General features: G+C 37.6%; 1 protein-coding gene across 1 annotated transcript in view; it reads right to left on the bottom strand.

The window, feature by feature from the left end:
• The window catches only part of NEK1 (NIMA related kinase 1), a 203,017-nt gene that overhangs the window by 17,619 nt on the left and 164,510 nt on the right, over positions 1 to 20,888 (bottom strand). The window contains exons 30-32 of the mRNA XM_017863295.1: positions 20,126 to 20,214; positions 18,543 to 18,861; positions 837 to 872 (exon numbers count right to left, since the gene is read on the bottom strand). Coding sequence (XP_017718784.1) covers positions 837 to 872; positions 18,543 to 18,861; positions 20,126 to 20,214 — 444 coding nt within the window. The remainder of the gene's footprint in view (positions 1 to 836; positions 873 to 18,542; positions 18,862 to 20,125; positions 20,215 to 20,888) is intronic.

Here is a 20,888-nt window from a genome sequence, read left to right as displayed (position 1 = left end):
ATATATATATAATATTTTTAGAGCTAGAGGATTCAAAGGTGACTTGCATAAAGCTAGAACCTAATTATCTTGAATTTCAGCTCAGTCTTTTTTCACAGGAAACTAAACTTGTGAGTTATGTTTGGGTTCTAGCACAGGAATTCCCTGATACCACCTTTGAAAAGTGGGAGAGGTGTTTATTTAGGTATACACATGGAATGGACTTGGATTATCTCTCAGGAATCAGGCAGTGCTAGAAACTACCTGTTTTCTCCTTCTCACTCATGACCCATTTGTTCCTCTTTCATGGTGTTTCTGCTAAATGTTCCTCTCATCTTCCTGTGGTCAATTTGCCCCACACAGTCTTGCCCAAATGCTGCAGCACGTTAGTCTGAAGTTTGGCTAAGCGCCACCACACATAATCGATGGCCCCTTGTTATCACTCAATTGTAGGAACTGCTGATTAGCCACATACTGGTGAAATCAGGGGCCTCAAATCAGTGCAGAGAGAAGCCTATCAGTGCTTCCCTGACTATGGGACTGAGTGAAACCTTTCTCACTGGAACAGAAGGCTGGAAGGACAAGCACTTTGATGTCAATGCTGAGTATAATTTGTAGGAACAGTAAGAAGAAACTCAGCCAACTGAGTTGAGGAAAGAAAAAAGCACAGTTGAGGTGTTGAAAATGTGAATCTGTACTGTATAAGACAAGGAATAATAGAAATAGCCTCTGTCCAACAACCTTTCAACAATTAGAATGTGATAGATAGACAGAGCTATGAAACAACTACCTACATACATAACTCTCACAGCTGGGTTAACCCTAAAGGAATCTGTGAGGTTTGAAACATGACTTACTAAGGCACTGATAAGAACTCTTCACCAGATGGGAGCCTGTGAGGAAAACACAATGTTTAGCATATTAATGAAAATTTATATACTTGGCCAATTTTATTGGTACAATCTGTTTTTGAGAATAATGAAAAAGATTTCCATTATTTGAACATATTTAAATGTTCTCACATTCAAGGGAAAAACTGTTAGGAACTACAAGTTGGTAAAAGTACACTGCTTATTAAATCACTTAGTGATGGTACCGAAAGTATTTCTTTTGCTGAATTTCCCACTGTCTGCAGAATAACACTTTCCTTGTTATTTTATTGGTTTGAACCATGTATATTATAAACTAGCACTATGTACCAGAAATGGTTTCCTTAGGTACCAATAAATAGCACATAAGCATTATATACTTAAATTTGAGGGGACTACATAAAATAATGCAATATTTTTTAGGCTAAGATACATTTTGGCCCTGATAAAATAATCTCAATTCTAGTTTACTCCTTTTGCTAACCAAAAGAAATTTCAAGTGGTCATGTAATTTGACAACTTACCTGCCAGAACAGGTTTATACCAACCCACTAATCTGACAGCTATCAACTGGATACGCCCTTCATGTTCACAGTATTCCCTGGTAGACTAATAAGTCCCCCCACTTACTCCCCCTTGGCTTTGGAGGTTTTTTTCCCTGTAGATTTATTTATTTATTTATTTTCATTTTTCCTTTTCATCTTTTAACAATACAAATGATTTTATTTTAATAGTTTTTGGGGTATAGATGATTTTTGGTTACATGAGTAGGTTCTTTAGCAGTGATTTCTGAGATTTTGGTGCATGCAACACCCAAGTATTGTACACTGTACCCAATGTGCAGTCTTTTATCCCTCACCTACCTCTCACCCTTCCCCCCTTGAGTCCCCAAAGTCCATTATACCACTCTTATGCCTTTGTGTCTTCACTTATTCCCACTTATAATTCCCACTTATTCACTAGTTCCCACTTATAAATGAGAACATATGCTATTTAGTTTTTTATTTCTGAGTTATTTCACTTAGAATAATGGCCTCCAGCTCCATCCAAGTTGCTGCAAAAGACATTATTTCATTCCTTTTAATGGCTGAGTAGTCTTCCGAGGTACGTATATTTCACATTTTCTTTATCCACTCTTTGGTTGATGGGCAGTTAGGTCATTTCCATATCTTTGCAATTGCAAATTGTGCTGTTATCAACAGGCGTATGTGTGTGTGTGTGTGTGTGTGTGTGTGTGTGTGTGTGTGTGTGTCTTTTTCATATAATGACTTCTTTTCCTTTGGGTAGACACCCAGTGGTGGGACTGCTGGATTGAATGATAGTTCTACTTTTAGTTCTTTAAGGAACCTCCATACTATTTTCCATAGTGGTTGTACTAATTTACATTCCCACTAGCAGTGTAAAAGTGTTCCCTTTTCATCATATCCAGGCCAACATCTATTGTTTTACTTACTATTATTTTTTTTTTTTTGAGACGGAGTCTCACTCTGTCGCCCAGGCTGGAGTGCAGTGGCGCGATCACAGCTCACTGCAAGCTCTGCCTCCCATGTTCACGCCATTCTCCTGCCTCAGTCTCCTGAGCAGCTGGGACTACAGGCGTCCGCCACCACACCCAGCTAATTTTTTGTATTTTTAGTAGAGATGGGGTTTCACCGTTTTAGCCAGGATGGTCTCGATCTCCTGATCTCGTGATCCACACTCCTCGGTCTCCCAAAATGCTGGGATTACAGGTGTGAGCCACCGTGCCCGGCCACTTATTGTTTTTGGATTTCTTAATTATGGCCATTCTTGGCCAGACACAGTGGCTCGCTCACACCTGCAATCCCAGCACTTTGGGAGGCTGAGGCAGGTGGATCACTTGAGGTCAGGAGTTTGAGACTAGCCTGGCCCACATGGTGAAACTCTGTCTCTACTAAAAATACAAAAATCTGCCAGGTGTGGTGGCGTGTGCCTGTAATTCCAGCTACTTGAGAGGCTGAGGCAGGAGAACTGCTTAAACCCAGGAGACGGAGGTTGTAGTGAGCCGAGATCACACCACTGCACTCCAGCCTGGGCGACAGAGCAAGACTTCATCTCAAAAACTAAAGAAAAGAAAAGCAAAAAAAAAAAAAAAAAAAAAAAATTATGGCTGTTCTTGCAGGCGTAAGTGGTATCTCATTGTGGCTTTAATATGCATTTCCCTGATGATTAGTGATGTTGAGCAGTTTTTCATGTTTGTTGGATGTTTATATTCTTTTGAGAAATGTCTGTTCACGCCCTTTGCTCACTTTTTGATGGGATTTTTTTTTCTAGTTTGTTTGAGTTCCTTGTAGATTCTGGATACTAGACTAATAAGTTTGAAGCAGTTTATTCATCTTTGGACAAGAGAATTTTATAAAAGAACACTTTCAGTTCTATAATTCTGATTCTACTATTTCTATGTTGTTTAAACAATATTCTATAGTTTTAACATCCACAAAAAGAACTCTTTCTGAAAATAATTGCTCATCTATGTAACACACTGCCTGAGATCTTACTTCATGTATAGTTTGTTTTTTTTTCATGATTGTTACATAATAATTTACACATCTAGCATTTGGTACCATTAAAAATTCAAACAGGAGTACAAAATTTTAGGGAACCTTAAAATGTTTCCTTCAGTTTTTATTGTTGGTTAGTTCTATTTTTTTCAAAGATGTAGAGAACCATATAACATAGTGAATGAACTCAGTATTACTTGCATTAACTGAACTTCAACTAAAAAATTCTACTTCTTGTAGTCCCAGCACTTTGGGAGGCTGAGGTGGGCGGATCATGAGGTCAGGAGATCGAGACCATCCTGGCTAACAGGGTGAAACCCCGTCTCTACTAAAAAATAGAAAAAATTAGCTGGGTGTGGTGGGGGGCACCTATAGTCCCAGCTACTCTGGAGGCTGAGGCAGGAGAATGGCATGAACCCGGGAGGTGGAGCTTGCAGTGTGTTGAGATTGCGTCACTGCACTCCAGCCTGGGCGACAGAGCGAGACTCCGTCTCAAAAAAAAAAAAAAAATTCTACTCAAAATTATTCTAATTCACTCTTTGAGCTTCAGTAGTTTTCATATGAAATTAGGAAGTAGTGGTATTCTAGTTACACTACCAAATGGCTTATGATGGGCACATCTGTTTAGCCTGTTTACTGCAATTAAATGCTGCTGCTGCTCCCTAAGAATAAACCTCTGTGAATATCTGCTTACTTCAACCCATAAATCAGGCTTGAAATGGATTTAAAACATTAATTTAAAAATTAGGAACACTTCCCAAAGGCAAAAACTATGGACATTATCTAAGAATGGAATACTTTAACAAATCAAAGACATCTAAGGTACATGTGCTATTTATGTGAATTATACGTTAATCATTTTTTTGCCACTTTACATTTGCTTTAACAAGAAATTCTCAAGTTTTCATAAAGGAGATCAGTTTTTCATCCCACTCCCTATCCACAAAACACATCTGGTCTCTCTCCATCCCTTATTCACTATCACCTAAAGTGAAGAAACACGAGCTGACTGAAGGCAAATTTGCAAGAGGGCACTGACAATAAAGTGTGTGTCCTTCCTGTTCTTTCTCAGATTTGCCTGCCACAAAGTGCATGCGTATCCTGTTTCCCTTCTGTTGCCCTGTGGTGAGCACAAATAGCTCAGGCCTACGCCAGCTTTCTAGGGACAAGACGGGTCTCACTCTCAGTCTTACTGCTACTGGAGCTTGATGGATATAAAGCTCTTATTGTGGGTTAAGGAAGTTTGTTCTTCAGATTCCAAGGACTAGTCACTGGAGGAAAATATTGAGAGGCATGATTTTAGGCCAAATTTAAGCCACATTTTCCAGCAGGGTTTTATCAAAAATAAAACTGATATTATGATCTTTATCTGACTCTTTTTTTTTTTTTCTTGGTTTTGTTTGTTTTTTTTAAGACCTCGGTGGTCATGACTGACTTTTTTATTTTTTTATTTTTATTTTTTTGAGACAGTGTCTTGCTCTTGTTGCCCAGGCTGGAGTGCAATGGTGCAATCTTGGCTCACTGCAGCCTCTGCCTCCTGGGTTCAAGTGACTCTCCTGCCTCAGCCTCCCGAGTAGCTGGGATTACAGGCATGTGCCGCCACACCTGGCTAATTTTGTATTTTTAGTAGAGATGGGGTTTCACCATGTTGGCCAGGCTGGTCTCAAACTCCTGACCTCAGGTGATCCAGCTGCCTCAGCCTCCCACAGTGCTGGGATTAGAGATGTGAGCCACTGTGCACCGCCATGACTGACTTTTATGTCATTTTAACTGGCTGCAAATGAAGCGGAGTTAGCAGGTAATTTTCTTATCTCAATCTACTTCAGATTTCATAGGATTATAAATTAATCAAATCTTGAAAATGTTACTATTTTTAAAAATTCGATTGGAAAAAATATATTGATAATTTCCCTTTATAAAATCATAACAAATGCAAAGTTTTGATTTCAATCTTTACAAATCTATGTTGGCTTACAGACCATTCAACTGAATTATGAAGGCATGTATCCCAGCCAGGAGTAACCTCTGAAGAATACCTTCATACCTGACTAGCAGGCTCCAGATAAGATGGAGGAGAAATGGAGCTCATGTACACAAACTTTCTCCACCAGCCTTGCTTCAATTTTTCCAATTATTTATGATCATGTATTTTATCATTTATATTCTCCAATTAGAATGGCTCCATAAGCAGAGGATTTTTGTCTGTTTTCCTCATTACTGTAACTCTAGAATTTAGAGTGGTACCTGGCACATAGTAGATATTTAATAAATATTTGTTGACTAAATGAATCTGCCTTACAATAGCTTGACTCAGAGTGAGAAGCAGAGGGGTGGGAACTCCACAAATTCATCCTGTATCCACTTGTGAGGACAACCAAACAGGCTTCATCAGTTTGCACTTTTAAAGAAACTGTTGTTCTTTAGAGAAGAATACAACACTGTATCACTGGCTTTAAACTGCTTATCACCTGTTCTACCTTTGTTCCTTCTGAAGGTGGAACAGTGTTTCCATAGACCGATTTCTACTTTTTTTTTTTTTTGAGATGGAGTCTTGCTCTGTCGCCCAGGCTGGAGTGTAGTGGCGTAATCTCGGCTCACTGCAAGCTCCGCCTCCTGGGTTCACACCATTCTCCTGCCTCAGCCTCCCGAGTAGCTGGGACTACAGGCATGTACCACCACGCCCGGCTAATTTTTTTGTATTTTTAGTAGAGACGGGGTTTCACCATGTTAGCCAGGATGGTCTTGAGCTCCTGACCTCGTGATCTGCCCACCTCGGCCTCCCAAGTGCTGGGATTACAGGCTTGAGCCACCATGCCTGGCCAACTGATTTCTACTTTTAAAAGCCTCCTTGTAAAAGGCTTTTAATCAAAACCCATCACTGATGAATTCTCCCTAACAGGACCAAGAAAAGGAAAGGTTTATGGTAGAGAATGAACTTTAAACAATGCTTCACCATTATCTTCTACTGTTGGACTTCTTTGGCCTATTCCTTTCTCAAAACAAAGGTAGATTTGGTAAGGTACAAAGCAATCATATGTGAAAAGTCCCTAACTGATGAATACATTCTATCCACAGATAGAATTTATTGGGCATTAACTGTGTAGTAGATGCTTAGGATATAATGGTGATTGAAAACAGACCTAGTCCTTGCCTTATGATACTTTTAGGGAAGAAAAGTATCCTGACTCTGGGAATTCTGAACTTAGAAAAGTTATCACCACAAGACCAGAGAACAGTTCTGACAACAGAAAGGTGAAAGGCTTATCTATGTTTCATGAGCCATAGGTCTCTGCTGGAATAAGACTGACGGGGGTAAGAGAGAGGGAGAAAGAGAGGGAGAGAGGGAGGAAAGGAGAGAGAGAGGGAAGGAGACTGAGATTGAATGTCTCTTTGATGGAATTCACTGAATATACGGACCCAAACTTTTCAGTCTGTTCTGATTCGTGGGCTATAAATTCTACCATTCTGTTCACTTAACACCACAGATGTGTGGTGTTAATTTAGTTTATGCCACTTTTTTTTTTAAAGTAACTCTTTACTCCTTCAAACTACAGTTATTAATATTTAAATATTACAGCTAAGTTTTTTTTGAGACAGGGTCACACTCCGTCATCCAGGCTGGGGTGTGATGGCATGAACACTTACTGCAGCCTTGACTTCCTGGGCTCAAGCCATCCTCCCACCTCAGCCTCCCAAGCAGCTGGGACTAGAGGTGGGTGTGTGATATCATGCTTGGCTAATTTTAAAATTTTTTTGTAGAGATGGGGCTCACTATGTTGCTCAGGCTGCTCTCAAACTCCTGGGTTCAAGGGATCCTCTCGCCTTGGCCTCCCAAATACACCTAAATTTTATGCCACATTCCTCTACAACAAATTCCAAGGTTTTCCAGGCAAGTTTTCATATAAGATGGCAATGCAGCAAGTACGTCACCACAGGCAACAGTTATTTTATGAATAAATTAGTGATAAACAGAAAGTACAATTTTAAATGACCTTTAATCAGTCTTTGTGTAAGAAACTAGATCAGTCACTTCATGTCACTAATACGTCCTTCAAAATCTACACTGACACACTATGTACTTTACCTCTCTGCACTGTAATTTCCTCACCTGTAAAATGGAGACAACAGTATTAATGGCCAGGCACGATGGCTCACGCCTGTAATCCTAGAACTTTGGGAAGCTGAGGTGGGCAGACTGCTTGAGGTCAGGAGTTCAAGACAAGCCTGGCCCACATGGTGGAACTCCATCTCTACTAAAAATACAAAAATTAGCTGGGCATGGTGGCAGGCACCTGCAATCCCAGCTACTTGGAAGGCTAAGGCAGGAGAATCGCCTGAACCCAGAGGGCGGAGGTTGCAGTGAGCCAAGATTGTGCCACTGCATTCCAGCCTGGGTGACAGAGTGAGATTCAGTCTCAAAAAAAGTCTTTGTCACATAGGGTCCTTGTGAGAAGTAATTATAGATCAAGCAGCTAGAACAGTATATAGCACACACTATTAGCCAGCTACTATTACACTAATAATTAGTATACTTTTATTAGATACCTTTGCAAAATCAAAGTAGTTCATAGTTATTTCCCAAGATAAAAAATATTAATAATTATGGACAATGCAAGGCTGTTTTCTGATTTCTACTATTTTGCTTAAATTTTAATGAGTTACAGTCATACATCCTACTAGTAACAACAGAAAGGTCAGTATAATCTGTATTACTCTGATAATATGGTCTTAAATTTGGTACTTTTTTATTACCACCAAGAAGTAAACATCATATTAGTAGCCTCTTTCCAAAATTTTATTGGTTGTTATCCAATAACCCTATATAGAAAATTAACTTGTTTAATATTTATGAATGTATTTGATAAGGTGTTCATAATTGTAGTTCATTGGAAAGGCATAGCACTCAAAATTAGACATTCCTTTGAGGCATTATTAATATTTTTAGCAGTCAAAGAGGGTTGACATATAACATAATTTAAACACTTTCCAGGCTGCATTAGGTCAACTGTAATCTGTGGCAGTTTTCTTGAGTGGGGAATGTGGACCACCAGTAGCAGAATTACTTACAGTGTGTGCCAAAAATGCATATTCCTGACCTCTGCTCCAGATGTATTAAAACAAATACCTTTAGATGCGAGGTATAAGAATCTATTTTAGACAAACATTCTTCATGGTACCCATGTTAAAATTCTAGCGTTAAGGCTCCATGGTTCAAAACAAACTGATCATTACTCAATGGTGAATGAACAAAATGGTGAATGAACAAAAAGGTTTTCATGAAGAAGTTCCAGTTTTGACTGCAAATTGCTCTGTAACCTACGTTAACAAAAACAGCTGGCCACCTAACTACAGTCTAAGTTATAGTCATTTTCCATTATAGGTTATCAATCGTATCGCTGCCTCATTGGATTTCTAAGTTATCAGCCAACAACACAGAGTACTGCATGGCATGCCTTTGCAGTGCCATCCACTGAATAATCTATTAAAAGCTTTATTGCAAAATGTGACTCTTTCAAAGACAAGTGGCTAATTCATTTGGTAATCTAGAATCTGTCCTTACATAAACAAAATCATGAGAAAACAACAATTTTAGACTGTTTAATTTTGACCTTTCACAAACTAACCTTCAGTGATCTCCAAGTGTTATAATATCTCATTTTAGCAAGTCACTTTGTAACTACCTTATAAAATCATTTACTGTATTTACAGTAGAAATAGTATTGAAGTTATCACAGGTTACAGAATTTATTGGCTGTTATAGAAAACTCCAGTAGAGAAATCTCTTACAGAGGGAAGAAGCAAGGAAAGCATTTATTCCCCTAAACAATTTATATATTTCTCTCCTCTGGGGAATATGGCATAGTTTATAATTCTCTTTTCATTTTGACTATCAAATAAATCTCATATTCAATATTAATAACTGTGTATAATAGTCGCTAGTGGCTTGCTGATTTATAATGCATATTCTCTAGCACAACCTGTATATTTGGATGTGATCAATTCTTCCGGTCTGAAGCAGGGTATAAACAAATATGTAGCATAAAAGGAAGGGCAGTCTTCTGGAATAACCGTGCTTATTCCAGGTCAACACTTATAGCCCTGCTGATGAATGGTGGCAATCAAAGCATTACTCTGATTGCCAGTCTTATAGTGATCAACTAAGCCACTAACTACTATCTGTATGGTTGCTTAAACATGTAATTCAGTTTACTGTCATTACATCTTAGTTTCTGCAAAAAGAGCCACTTAAAGTACATTAGAAGAATGCCTTAGTATCATGATCCAGAGCATATTCCCAGAATTCTAGGTCTCTAAAGATGTGGCTAAGGAACTGCTTGTGAGGTGTAGGGCGGGGTAGGGGCAAGAGGACAAGGGAGGACTTGGGCCACAAGAACAGTTCCACTTTTATCTCTTTAAGACATTGCATTCCTTTATTCAGAAAAAAGAGAGACATTTTCTAGAAACCGGGGAAAGGATCCCACAAATTTGAAAACTAAGGACATCTGCTTAAGGATAAGAATGACCGGAATCTTACCTCCTTCACATCTGAGTTACTAAGAACTAGCTGTAATTCCTCGAACACACTGTGTTATCTCATGTTAAAGATAGTTTATTTTGCTTTAAATGTTCTGCATGTCCCATCCACCATGCAAACTTTTTCAGAAATCTTTCTTTGTTCTAGGACAGACTTAATCATTTCCTCTTCAGTAGTCGCACTATCCCACATTCATCTCTCCATTACAGGAATTATCATAATGCATTATAAGTGTTTTCACTTATTTGTTCCTTCTCAAACTGTGTGGTAGATAAGATTTACAACAACATCCTCAAGGTAAATACAAAAGTTTCCTAGAAAATTTCTTATACTACTCACCAAAGTAAACTGAGAGCATGAAGATATACTAATGTACATCTTATTTAAGACAGATCTTTGGTGTACTGGTTAACAATCCTCACATTAGGTATCACACATACATAAATGTCTAGATGTTATCAGATACTCAAAGACTAAGGTTAAGCATATTTGGCTGGGCATGGTGGCTCACGTCTGTAATTCCAGCACTTTTGAGAGATCAAGGTGGGAGGATTGTTTGAGTCCAGGAGTTCTAGACCAGTCTGGGCAACTTAGCGAGACCCTGTCTCTACAAAAAATTTAAAAATTAGCCAGGCATAGTGAAGCATTCACCAGCTATTTAGGAGGCTGAGGTGGGAGGATTGCTTGAGCCCAGGAGGTTGAGGCTGCAGTGAGCTGTGATTGCACCCCTGCACTCCATTCTGGAAGACAGAGCAAGACCCTGTCTCTAACATTAAAAAAAGATTAAGTGCATTCACAAATACACTTTAAATAAAATCAGTGTAATAAGTGAAGCTGAAAAGCTAACAACTACTATATTAGAGTTTCCTGTATGTGCTGCAGTAGCATGTCCTATAACTGTAATTTTCCAACCTGATGGCCAAGATGATGATGTCTGACATTACTTGGGATGGCAATTACTAGAAGGGGAAATGAAGCCAAGGCTCCACTTGAAAGACTATAATGAGTCACAGTTGAAAAGAACAAAGAGAAGCTCATTTCAGGCCAGGGTAACAGCAAGTGCAAACTCTACTGCAGGAAAGGGCGTGGTGTATCAAGGGAAAAATGTTAGAATGAGCTAGAGAAAAATGTTTTGAGGCCAGACAGAGAGGCAGTCAATGCCACATGAAACCTTGTAGACCACGGTAAAGAGTCTGAATGTTATTTAAGCAGCAGAAAGCCACTGAAATCTTAAGCATGGCTGTGATTTGACATAATTTATAATATTAAAAAAGACTTCCGGTTTCTATTTGGACAATGGATTTCACACAGGTAGCCACAGAATGAGGAAGAGAAGTTAGGAAATAATTGGTTGATATGACTAATAGATTGATGACATAGATGAATAATCTGTAGGAAAGAGCTAGAGTAATGAAGTTGAGTATCATCAGCATATAAATTATATTTAAAGCCTTGGGGTCAGATTACTTGGGAAGCAAATGCAAATAAAGAAGGCCCAGGATATAGCCTTGAAATATCACATTTGCCGGGCGCGGTGGCTCAAGCCTGTAATCCCAGCACTTTGGGAGGCCGAGACGGGCGGATCACGAGGTCAGGAGATTAAGACCATCCTGGCTAACACAGTGAAACTCCGTCTCTACTAAAAAATACAAAAAACTAGCCGGGCGTGGTGGTGGGCGCCTGTAGTCCCAGCTACTCGGGAGGCTGAGGCAGGAGAATGGCGTGAACCCAGGAGGCAGAGCTTGCAGTGAGCTGAGATCCGGCCACTGCACTCCAGCCCGGGTGACAGAGCGAGACTCCGTATCAAAAAAAAAAAAAAAAAAAAAAAAAAAGAAATATCACATTTATCTTCTGGAGACTTCCAGCTCTGGCCATGAGAGAGTAATAATGGCCAGAGTTAACCTCCCACAGGAAACAACTAGAAAACTGGACAAAATACATGACAAAATACATGACATTGTGTTTAGATATTAAACAATAAGCAGCACAAGACTGTCATCCCTGTGAGAAGGGAAATGAATGAACTAAACCCTACCACTAAACTGGCTTTCTGCCTGGAGAAAATATCTGGACTCTGGGACTAGAAAAGAGAGAGCTTTATTTGAAAAATAAAAAAAACTTCAAAACTTTGCAAGGTAGTTTTCTTGAGTCTTTGATGAGCACAGGCCACGAATATGTATAGAATGAAACTTCACAAAGCTAGGCCAAAACAACTGGGGAGTTGTAGACTGAACAATGCTCAGAGCGCTTCCAGGTAGGAGATGATCAAACTGACTGGGAGAGAGGTGTTTCCTCAAGACCCACCTGTGATGTACAGTGGAGGCCCTAGAGGGTCATGCCTTGGAAATAAGCTGAACTAGCTCTAGAATGAAGACAACTTTACACTTGTCCTAGCAAAGCTTAAAAACAAAGTTTAAAAGTATAAAATATATCCACAAGTAACTTGACTCTCTTAAACCCAACACTCTTTACAGGAAGACAGTAGTAACAAAAAAATCAGAGACCTAGGAATATAATATTCACAAGGTCCACCTTCAAATAAAGAATTATAAAACATACCCAGTAGTAGGACAATATGACCCATCACCAGCAGAAAAGTAAGTCAACAGAAAAAGATACACAGATGATGGAACTCGCAGATAAGGATGCTAAGCCAGCTATTTTAATGGAGTATTAACGGATAAACATGAACATAATGAGAGAAATGGAAGATACAAAAAACAACTTCTAAAGATAAAACATACAATATCAAAATAAAAGTTTCACTGAGTGGGATTAATAGTATATTATTGCAGAAAAAAGATAAGTAAACGTGAATACATACTAATAGAATTCATTCGCAATGAAGTACAGAGAGAAAAAAAGACTGAAAACAAAATGAACATAATCTTAGTGACCTGTGGAACGGTATCAGTCTAACATATACGTAACTGGAGTCACAGAAAAGGGAGTAGGGAGAAAGAGAAAAAAATATTTAATTGAAATAATAGCCAAAACATTTCCAAATTTGATGAAAAGTATAAACCCAAGGGTCCAAGAAGATCAATGAACCCCAAAGCAGGATAAACACACACACATTACAGACCCCATATACAGCAATGGTCTTATAAGATTATAATAGAGCTGAAAAATTCCTCTCACCACCTAATGGCATCATAGTGTCACAGTGTAATGCATTATTCATGTTTGTGGTGATGCTGATGTAAACAAACCTACCACACTGCTAGTCCTATAAAACCTTACTCCAAAACCTTACTCCCCAAAACCTTACCAAAGCACTTAATAATCAAAATGCTAGAAACCAGTGATAAAAAGAAAACTGTAAAAGAAGCCAGAGAAAAAGATACACTATATACACGAAGATAAGAAAGCTCACATATTTCTTAGAAACAATGCAACCCAGAAGACAAGATAATTCTATATTTAGTGAAATATCCACTCAAAATGAAGGTGAAATAAAAACACTTTCACACAAACAAAATCTGAAAAAAACATCATCAACAGGGCTGTGTAAGAAGTGTTAATGGAAGTTCTTAAAGTGGAAGAAAAATAATACCAGATAGAAACTTGAATTCTGCACAAAAGAACCAAAAATGTCAGAAATAGTAAATATGTAAATATAAAAGACTTTCTCAATTTCTGATTTCTGGAAAAGATAAATGAATGCTTAAGCAAAAATAATAAAAATGTATTGTGGAATTTATAACATGTGGTAGAAAAATACCTGACAACAATACCACGAAGGACAACAGGCAGGACGGGAATAGAAGTACAGTCATGCTTTGCTTAACAAAGATACACTCCGAGAAAAGTGTTGTTAGGCAACTTTGTCATTGTGTGAACATCATAGAGTGTAATTACACAAACCTAGATGATATTAGCCTACTACATATCTAGGATATGTGGTACAGCCTATTGTTCCTAGGCTACAAACCTGTATAGCATGTTACTACACTCAGTATTATAGAAGATTGTAATACAATGGTAAATATCTGTCTATCTAAACACTAAAGTATAGTCAAAATACCATATAAAAGATTAAAAATGGTGCACCTGTATAGGTACTTACCATGAATGGAGCTTGTGGAAGTTGCCCTGGGTAAGTCGGTGAGTCAAATGTGAAGGCCTGGGACATTAGTGTAGACTACTGTGGACTTTATAAACATTGTATACATAGACTACACTAAATGTATTTAAAAATTTTCTGTCTTCAATAAATTAACCTTAGCTTACTGTAATCTTTTCACTTTATAAACTTGAAGACACAAGCACACACATTAGCCTATGCCTAAAGAGGGTCAGGATCATCAATATCACTGTCTTCCACCTCTAATCTAGAAAGTCTTCAAGGGCAGTAACATGAATGGAGCTGTCATCTCCTGTGACAACTATACACTATACACTGAAATACCTCCTGAAGGTATGCACTGAAATACCTCCTGAAGGACCTGCCTGAGGCTGTTTTACAGTTCGCTTTCTTTTAATAAGTAGAACACTCCAAAATAATGATAAAAAGTAAAGCATTAAAAATACATAAACCAGGCATGCAGTCATTTATTATTGTTGTCAAGCATTAGGTACTGTACATAATTGTATGTCCTAAACTTTTATAGGACTAGCAGTGTGGTAGGTTTGTTTACATCAGCATCACCACAAACATGTGAGTAACACATTACACTGTGACACTAGACACTATGATGTCATTAGGTGGTGAGAGGAATTTTTCAGCTCTATTATAATCTTATGGGACCATTGCTGTATATGGGGTCTGTAATTCACTGAAATGTCATTATGTGGTGCATGACTGTCTATGGTTGTAAGGCTTTTATGACATATGTGAAGTGGTATAATATCACTTGAAGGGAGATTATGCTAAGCTAAAGATGTATCTTGAAAACAAACAGTAGAGATAGAATAAGGTGCTAAAAATACTCAATCCAAAGGAAGGAAGAATAAAAGTAAAAAGGGAACAAAAAAGTGATCAGACAAATAGAAAATAAATAGCAAAATGGTAGGTTTAAACCCGATCATATGGTTGTGATATTATTACATTAAATGTAAATTGTCTAATCAATTAAAAGAGATTGTTAGATTTGTTAAAAACAAGACTCGACTAACATGCTAACTGCAAGAAATCCACTTTAAATATAAAATGTTTGGTTAAGAGTAGTAAAGAATGTATATATACCATATAAAGATTAAGCATAAGAAAGCTGGAATGGCTGTAATAAAACCAGAGAAAATGTTTCAGACAAGGTGATATGACCAGTGATAAAAGGATTCAATTCATGGTGACAAAGGGGTTGATCCATTAAGAAGACATATTGATTCTTAGTTTAAATGCAACTGAGTGGAAATTTCAACACTCCCTTTCAGTAATCGATAAGTAGAAAGAAAATCAGTAAGGACATTGAACAACATGATCAAACAAAAAGAATACTTCATAAACATAAACATATCAATTCATCCAGGAGACATAGGAATACTAAATTTTTATTTGTCTCAAAACAGAAATTCAAAATACATAAAATAAAAACTGACATAACTGAAAGAAGAAATAGTTACCTATACAAGTTGATATGGTATGGCTATGTCCCCACCCAAATCTCACCTGCAATTATAATCCCCATGGGTCAGTGAAGGGACCTGGTAGGAGGTAACTGGATCATAGGGGCGGATTTCCCCTATGCTATTCTTGTGATGGTGAGTGAGTTCTCATGAGATCTGACAATTTAAAAGTGTGTGGCACTTCCCCCTTTGTGCCCGTGCGCTCTCTCTCTCTCTCTCTCTCTGTCTCCTGCTGCCATGTAAGATATGCCTTGCTTCCCCTTCGCCTTCTGCCACGATTAAGTTTCCTGAAGCTCCCCAGTCATGTGGAATTGTAAGTCGATTAAATATCTTTTCTTCATAAATTACTCATTCTCAGGTACTTCTTGATAGCAGTGTGAAACTGACTACTACACAAGTGTAGTTAAGAATTTCAATCTTCTCTCAGCAATTTATAGTTCAAATAGATTAAAAAATCAGTAAAGATGTAGAAGACTTGAACAACAATATCAACCAATTTGACTTAACTGACATTTACAGTATATTTCACAGTAGAAAAACACACATTAGTTTTAAGAAATTTGTTAGAGTAGGATCAACCAGCAGTGGACACAGAAGAGTGACTACTGAGTTCAGAGAAAAACCAGGAAAGTACAATATAAAGGGAATCAACAGATAAAGTGAATTTAATAGTACAGCATATATGAACTCTGTTGAAAGAAGAAAAGCTAAGAAAGGTGAAAGAGAAAATGGTGCAGAGAATTTTCAACATACTTGTAACTGATGATCTGAACAGAGCTGCTTTAAAAAGCTAAAAAGCCATATTGGAATGTATTGGGAAGTGAATGCATGTGGAAACTGCAATGAGACTGCAACACAGTCAAGATGCTTGGTTGCAAAAGGGGTAGAGAAATGGGGAGGTAGCTAAACAAGGATATTGTGCTCAAAAGAAGTTTGCTATTTTTGATGAGATTTATTAGAACGTGTATGTTGAGTAAATGATCCACTATAGAAAAAGTTGATGACACAGGTTAGAGTGGCAAAATTAATGGAGTCAGTTCCTTGAAGAGTGAGGAGGCGGGATCCAAAGCACAAGGGGAATTTCCTCAACCAAGAAAATAATCCCACTAGTAATTTAACATTTGCAAAAAAGAGCTTTAAACATGCTTATAAAAGGTTAAATTATCCCACCTTAGTAAACAGATTATGTAAATATTTACAGAATGGGCAGGGATGGTTTTGTGTTCTTTTCCTAAATGGCTACAGACTGCTTTAATTTTCTAGTGTTTTTTCTTGCCTCTTTCCTCATAGTCTTCTACATGAAATCTGCATTGCTGCTTCTACTTTGCTGTGGTTACTTCCAGAGTAAGTTCTTCTACAGAACTCTGAAGGCTGAACTAAGGTCACAAAAGGCAATCAAACAATCAAATCTATTATGCAAAGAATATTAACTTTATAGACGGCAATAAGGTATTAAGAAGCTCTGAGCTAAAGATAGGCTATACATCGTTACTACAAAAGTACATGAATTGTATGATAGTCCTTATCTATAGGCCTTTCTCTCTAACTCTGAAGATCGTAAGTGTTTTGGTAGTTCACACCTTTCAAAAGACTGACTGATATTAGATAAATGAGGAAACTTAATCTCTAAATTTAAGACAAGCATACGAAAATACTCCACAAAATGGAAGCATACCCAGTTGGAAAATTAAACTGAAAATCAAAATGACTATTTATTATTTATTTGAGACAGAGACTCACTCTGTCACCCAGGCTGGAGTGCAATGGCTCAATCTCGGTTGACTGCAACCTTCACCTCCCGGGTTCAAGTGATTCTCTTGCCTCAGCCTCCAAGTAGCTGGGATTACAGGCCCATACCAACACGCCCAGCTAATTTTTGTAGTTTTAGTAGAGATGGGGTTTCGCCATGTTGGCCAGGCTGGTCTCGAGCTCCTGAGCTCAAGAGATCCGCCCACCCCAGCTTCCCAAACTGCTGGGATTGTAGGTATGAGCCAGCATGCCTGGCCAAAATGACATATTTAAAAAACAGTTAAGGACTAAAGAATTCAGACAATTCATTCCTTTACAGGCTAAAATAAATAAAAAATGCCCAACCTCATTTGTAAAACACAGAAACATAAATGTATACAAATCAATACCATTACTCATTTGTTAAATAGATAATTTCTAAGTAAATGATAATAGTGGGTGGTATTTAACATTCAGAGAAATAGATGTGCTTTCACATACTATTGACAGAACTATAAACTATTTAGAAATGAGGCAGTATACAATATAACCTTTTCAATTCCACTTATAGAAATTTATTTTATGGAAATAATTGTAGATATGTACAAAGATAAGAGGTGTAGTGATTACGACAACAAAAATTAAAGCGGAAAGGTACGACAATAGAAACAGATTTGTAAAAAGATTATGATAAGCAGCTCAGTTAATGATGATATAAAGAGAATATGTGACAATGACAAAGTGCTGTTTTCATCACAGTATTGTAATAATGGCATTTGCAATAACGTCATAATATATATTGAATAGAAAAGGTTATAAAGAGTATACATAACATCTTATTTTGGTAAAAGTTACGTATGTGCAAAATTATATGAGAAGTAATATAACAAATGATATTTCTTATTTTACCTGCGTTTCAACATTTTCTGTAGAGATATTTTTTATAAGAAAAAATTGGTTACATATATTCAAAACAGCAAGTGAGAAAAGAGGTCTGAAAAACTCTACGAGAAAGTGCATATGAATATCTATTAATGTTTTTACACACGAATTAGGCAATATAGCTCCTCTACCTCTGTCTTTTTTAGATATATTGCTCAAGCTTAGTGTGATAATAAAAATGGAAGTCAGGTTGGATAGTGGGAAAGAGCAATAGTGCATGAGGGTATATAAGGGACTTTTTGCTCAAGTAAAAGACTCTATAAAAAAAATCCTTAACAGGAAGCCAATGAAATAGTCTTTATCCAAGTTGTACTCCCAATTGCAATTCCTTTGCTCAGAAGATGGAGGTTTTTGTTGGATGTGTGTTTGTGTCTGTGTAAAGAGATTAAAACTCAATATTACGGTTTACAAAAGAAAAACAATAATACACGTGATCGAATGGATAATATTTCCCATTTGAGGACAATACTTGCCTTTGGGTTGTTTGCATCAAACTGACCAGTTGAAAGTCCAATCAGCAAGGAATTCTTGTTTTTATTTTTTGGTGGTAAATGCGAGTGAGATCGAAATGCAAAGGATTCTTCTGGTGAACACTGAACTGACTGAACTTGAGGGACTAAGTTCAAGTGTTCAGAATGAACCACCTTATGGAAAAATGGCTCTGGTTGCACAGACTTATCTACATCACATTTAGAGTGCTGAGAATCATTGGCTCCAGTCTCTGTGGTAGAAAGGAGAGATTATGTGGTAAGTCTATACAGTACTTAAAGTTCTACATGATGTTGATAAAGCACAGTATGTAATACAAATTCTAGCAAAAAACCCACATATCAGGAAAATAAAATCAAAATATGTGTGTCAGTATATTACCTTCTGAATAATCTTTAACAGGATACGATGTTTTATCTTCAGAGAGTTGATTTAATTTGTTATGTACTTTCATTATATTGAAAGTTCTACAATACAGACACAAGGCTAGGCATGGTGGCTAATGCCTTTAATCCCAGCCCCTCGGGAGGCCAAGGTGGGAGGATTGCTTGAGGCCAGGAGTTTGAAACCAGCCTGAGCAACTAAGTGAGACTATGTCTCCACAAAAAATAAAATTAGCTGGGTGTAGGAGCGCATGCCTGTAGTCCCAGCTACTCTGGAGGATGATGTGAGGGTTTTTTGAGCCCACGAATTCAAAGCTGCAGTAAGTTATAATCGAGCCACTGCACTCCAGCCTGGGCAACAGAGTGAGACCCTGTCTCTCAAGAAAAACAAAATGAAAAAAAAAAAAAAATCCAAAGAAATGTGAAAAAATACACTATTTAGATACATACTTAGTTCCAGTTTATCTTTGTTCCTATAGGTTAGATGAAAAAAATTATTTTTTCTTTTCTTTTTAAGAAACAGGGTCTCGGTCTATTGCCCAGGCTGGAGTGCAGTGCTACTGCACTGCAGCCTTGAACTCCTGGTCTCAAGCAATCCTCTCACCTCAGTCTCCTGAGTGGATGGGACTACAGGCACGCCACCACGCCTGGCTAATTTTAAAACTTTTTTGTAGGATGGAGTAGTGCTATGTCGTCCAGGCTGGTCTCAAACTTCTGGCCTCAAGTGATCCTCCCACCTCCGCCTCCCAAAGCTCTGGGATTACAGGTGTAAGCCGTTGCACCCAGCCTACCTTTCTTATATTTTAGCTAATACTATTTAAAAAAGAAGACAATTTATTTAATGTCCTTAGTACCCTGGCTTAGCTTTGGCAAGTAATTCTTTTCATTTTGAATATCCAATAAAATAACTGACCAAAAACGTTCACTGCCATGTTGCTTTACAATCCAGGCTTATTAATGTAGTCCACTGTGCTATGCCTATATTTTTAAAATGACTGAGATGACTGATAAGGAATGCTTTCTTATTTATATATTAACCAAATAAAACAGGTTGATGTTAATAATCACTGACAATCTTCCAGAAAGTAATTAGACTAATGCAATGATGCTTACCGATATGAAGGTCACTAAGTTGGTCCACAGTACTTGAGACTCCATCTTCAGAAACTTCATTTTCCTGAATGGTGATCCTATCTTCCAACCTGCCACAGATGGGTACACCAATTAAACATACACACACACGCAGTTTACCAGAAACAAAAGTGCTCTAAAATACAGAAAACGGAACACAAGTTCACTAGCATTCTTTGTTCCCTCTTCCAAGTATTTTTCTCACTTTCATATATACTTTCTCACATAAGTACACTGTATTTTTCACCCTGTTCAAATCCTCGCCAAACAGTAATCATTCACAGCAACCAGGCTCACCACATTTTATAACAATGGTTCTCAAAGTACAGTCCCCAGACAACGGCATAGTAAAGAAACTGGTTAGAAATACAAATTCTCAGGCTCACCCTTGACCTGTGAATCAGGGGGAGATAAGACCCAACAATTAGTTGTGAAAAGTCCCAAAGTCATTCTAATACATGCTGATATCTGAGAACCACTACTTTAAAGAATGGGAATGCCCCTTAAGAGTGGAGACTATAAAACAATTACAATATATTAATACCATGGAATATCATGCAGCTGTTAAAAAATGAAGCAGAGATCTATATAAACTGATTAGAATAGGCAAGATATACTGTTAAGTAAACAAAGTGATTTGCAGACCAATTTGTATTAAATCGTGTTAGGTGTTGAAAAAATGGTTTGCAGCACAGAAAAATAGAATAATATTCACAAAAATATTTTAAAACTCAAAGGGAGGGGA

This window comes from Rhinopithecus bieti, unplaced genomic scaffold (assembly GCF_001698545.2).
Source record: "Rhinopithecus bieti isolate Rb0 unplaced genomic scaffold, ASM169854v2 scaffold_66246, whole genome shotgun sequence".
Lineage (NCBI taxonomy): Eukaryota > Metazoa > Chordata > Mammalia > Primates > Cercopithecidae > Rhinopithecus > Rhinopithecus bieti.
This window is presented reverse-complemented; position numbering and strand designations above follow the sequence as displayed.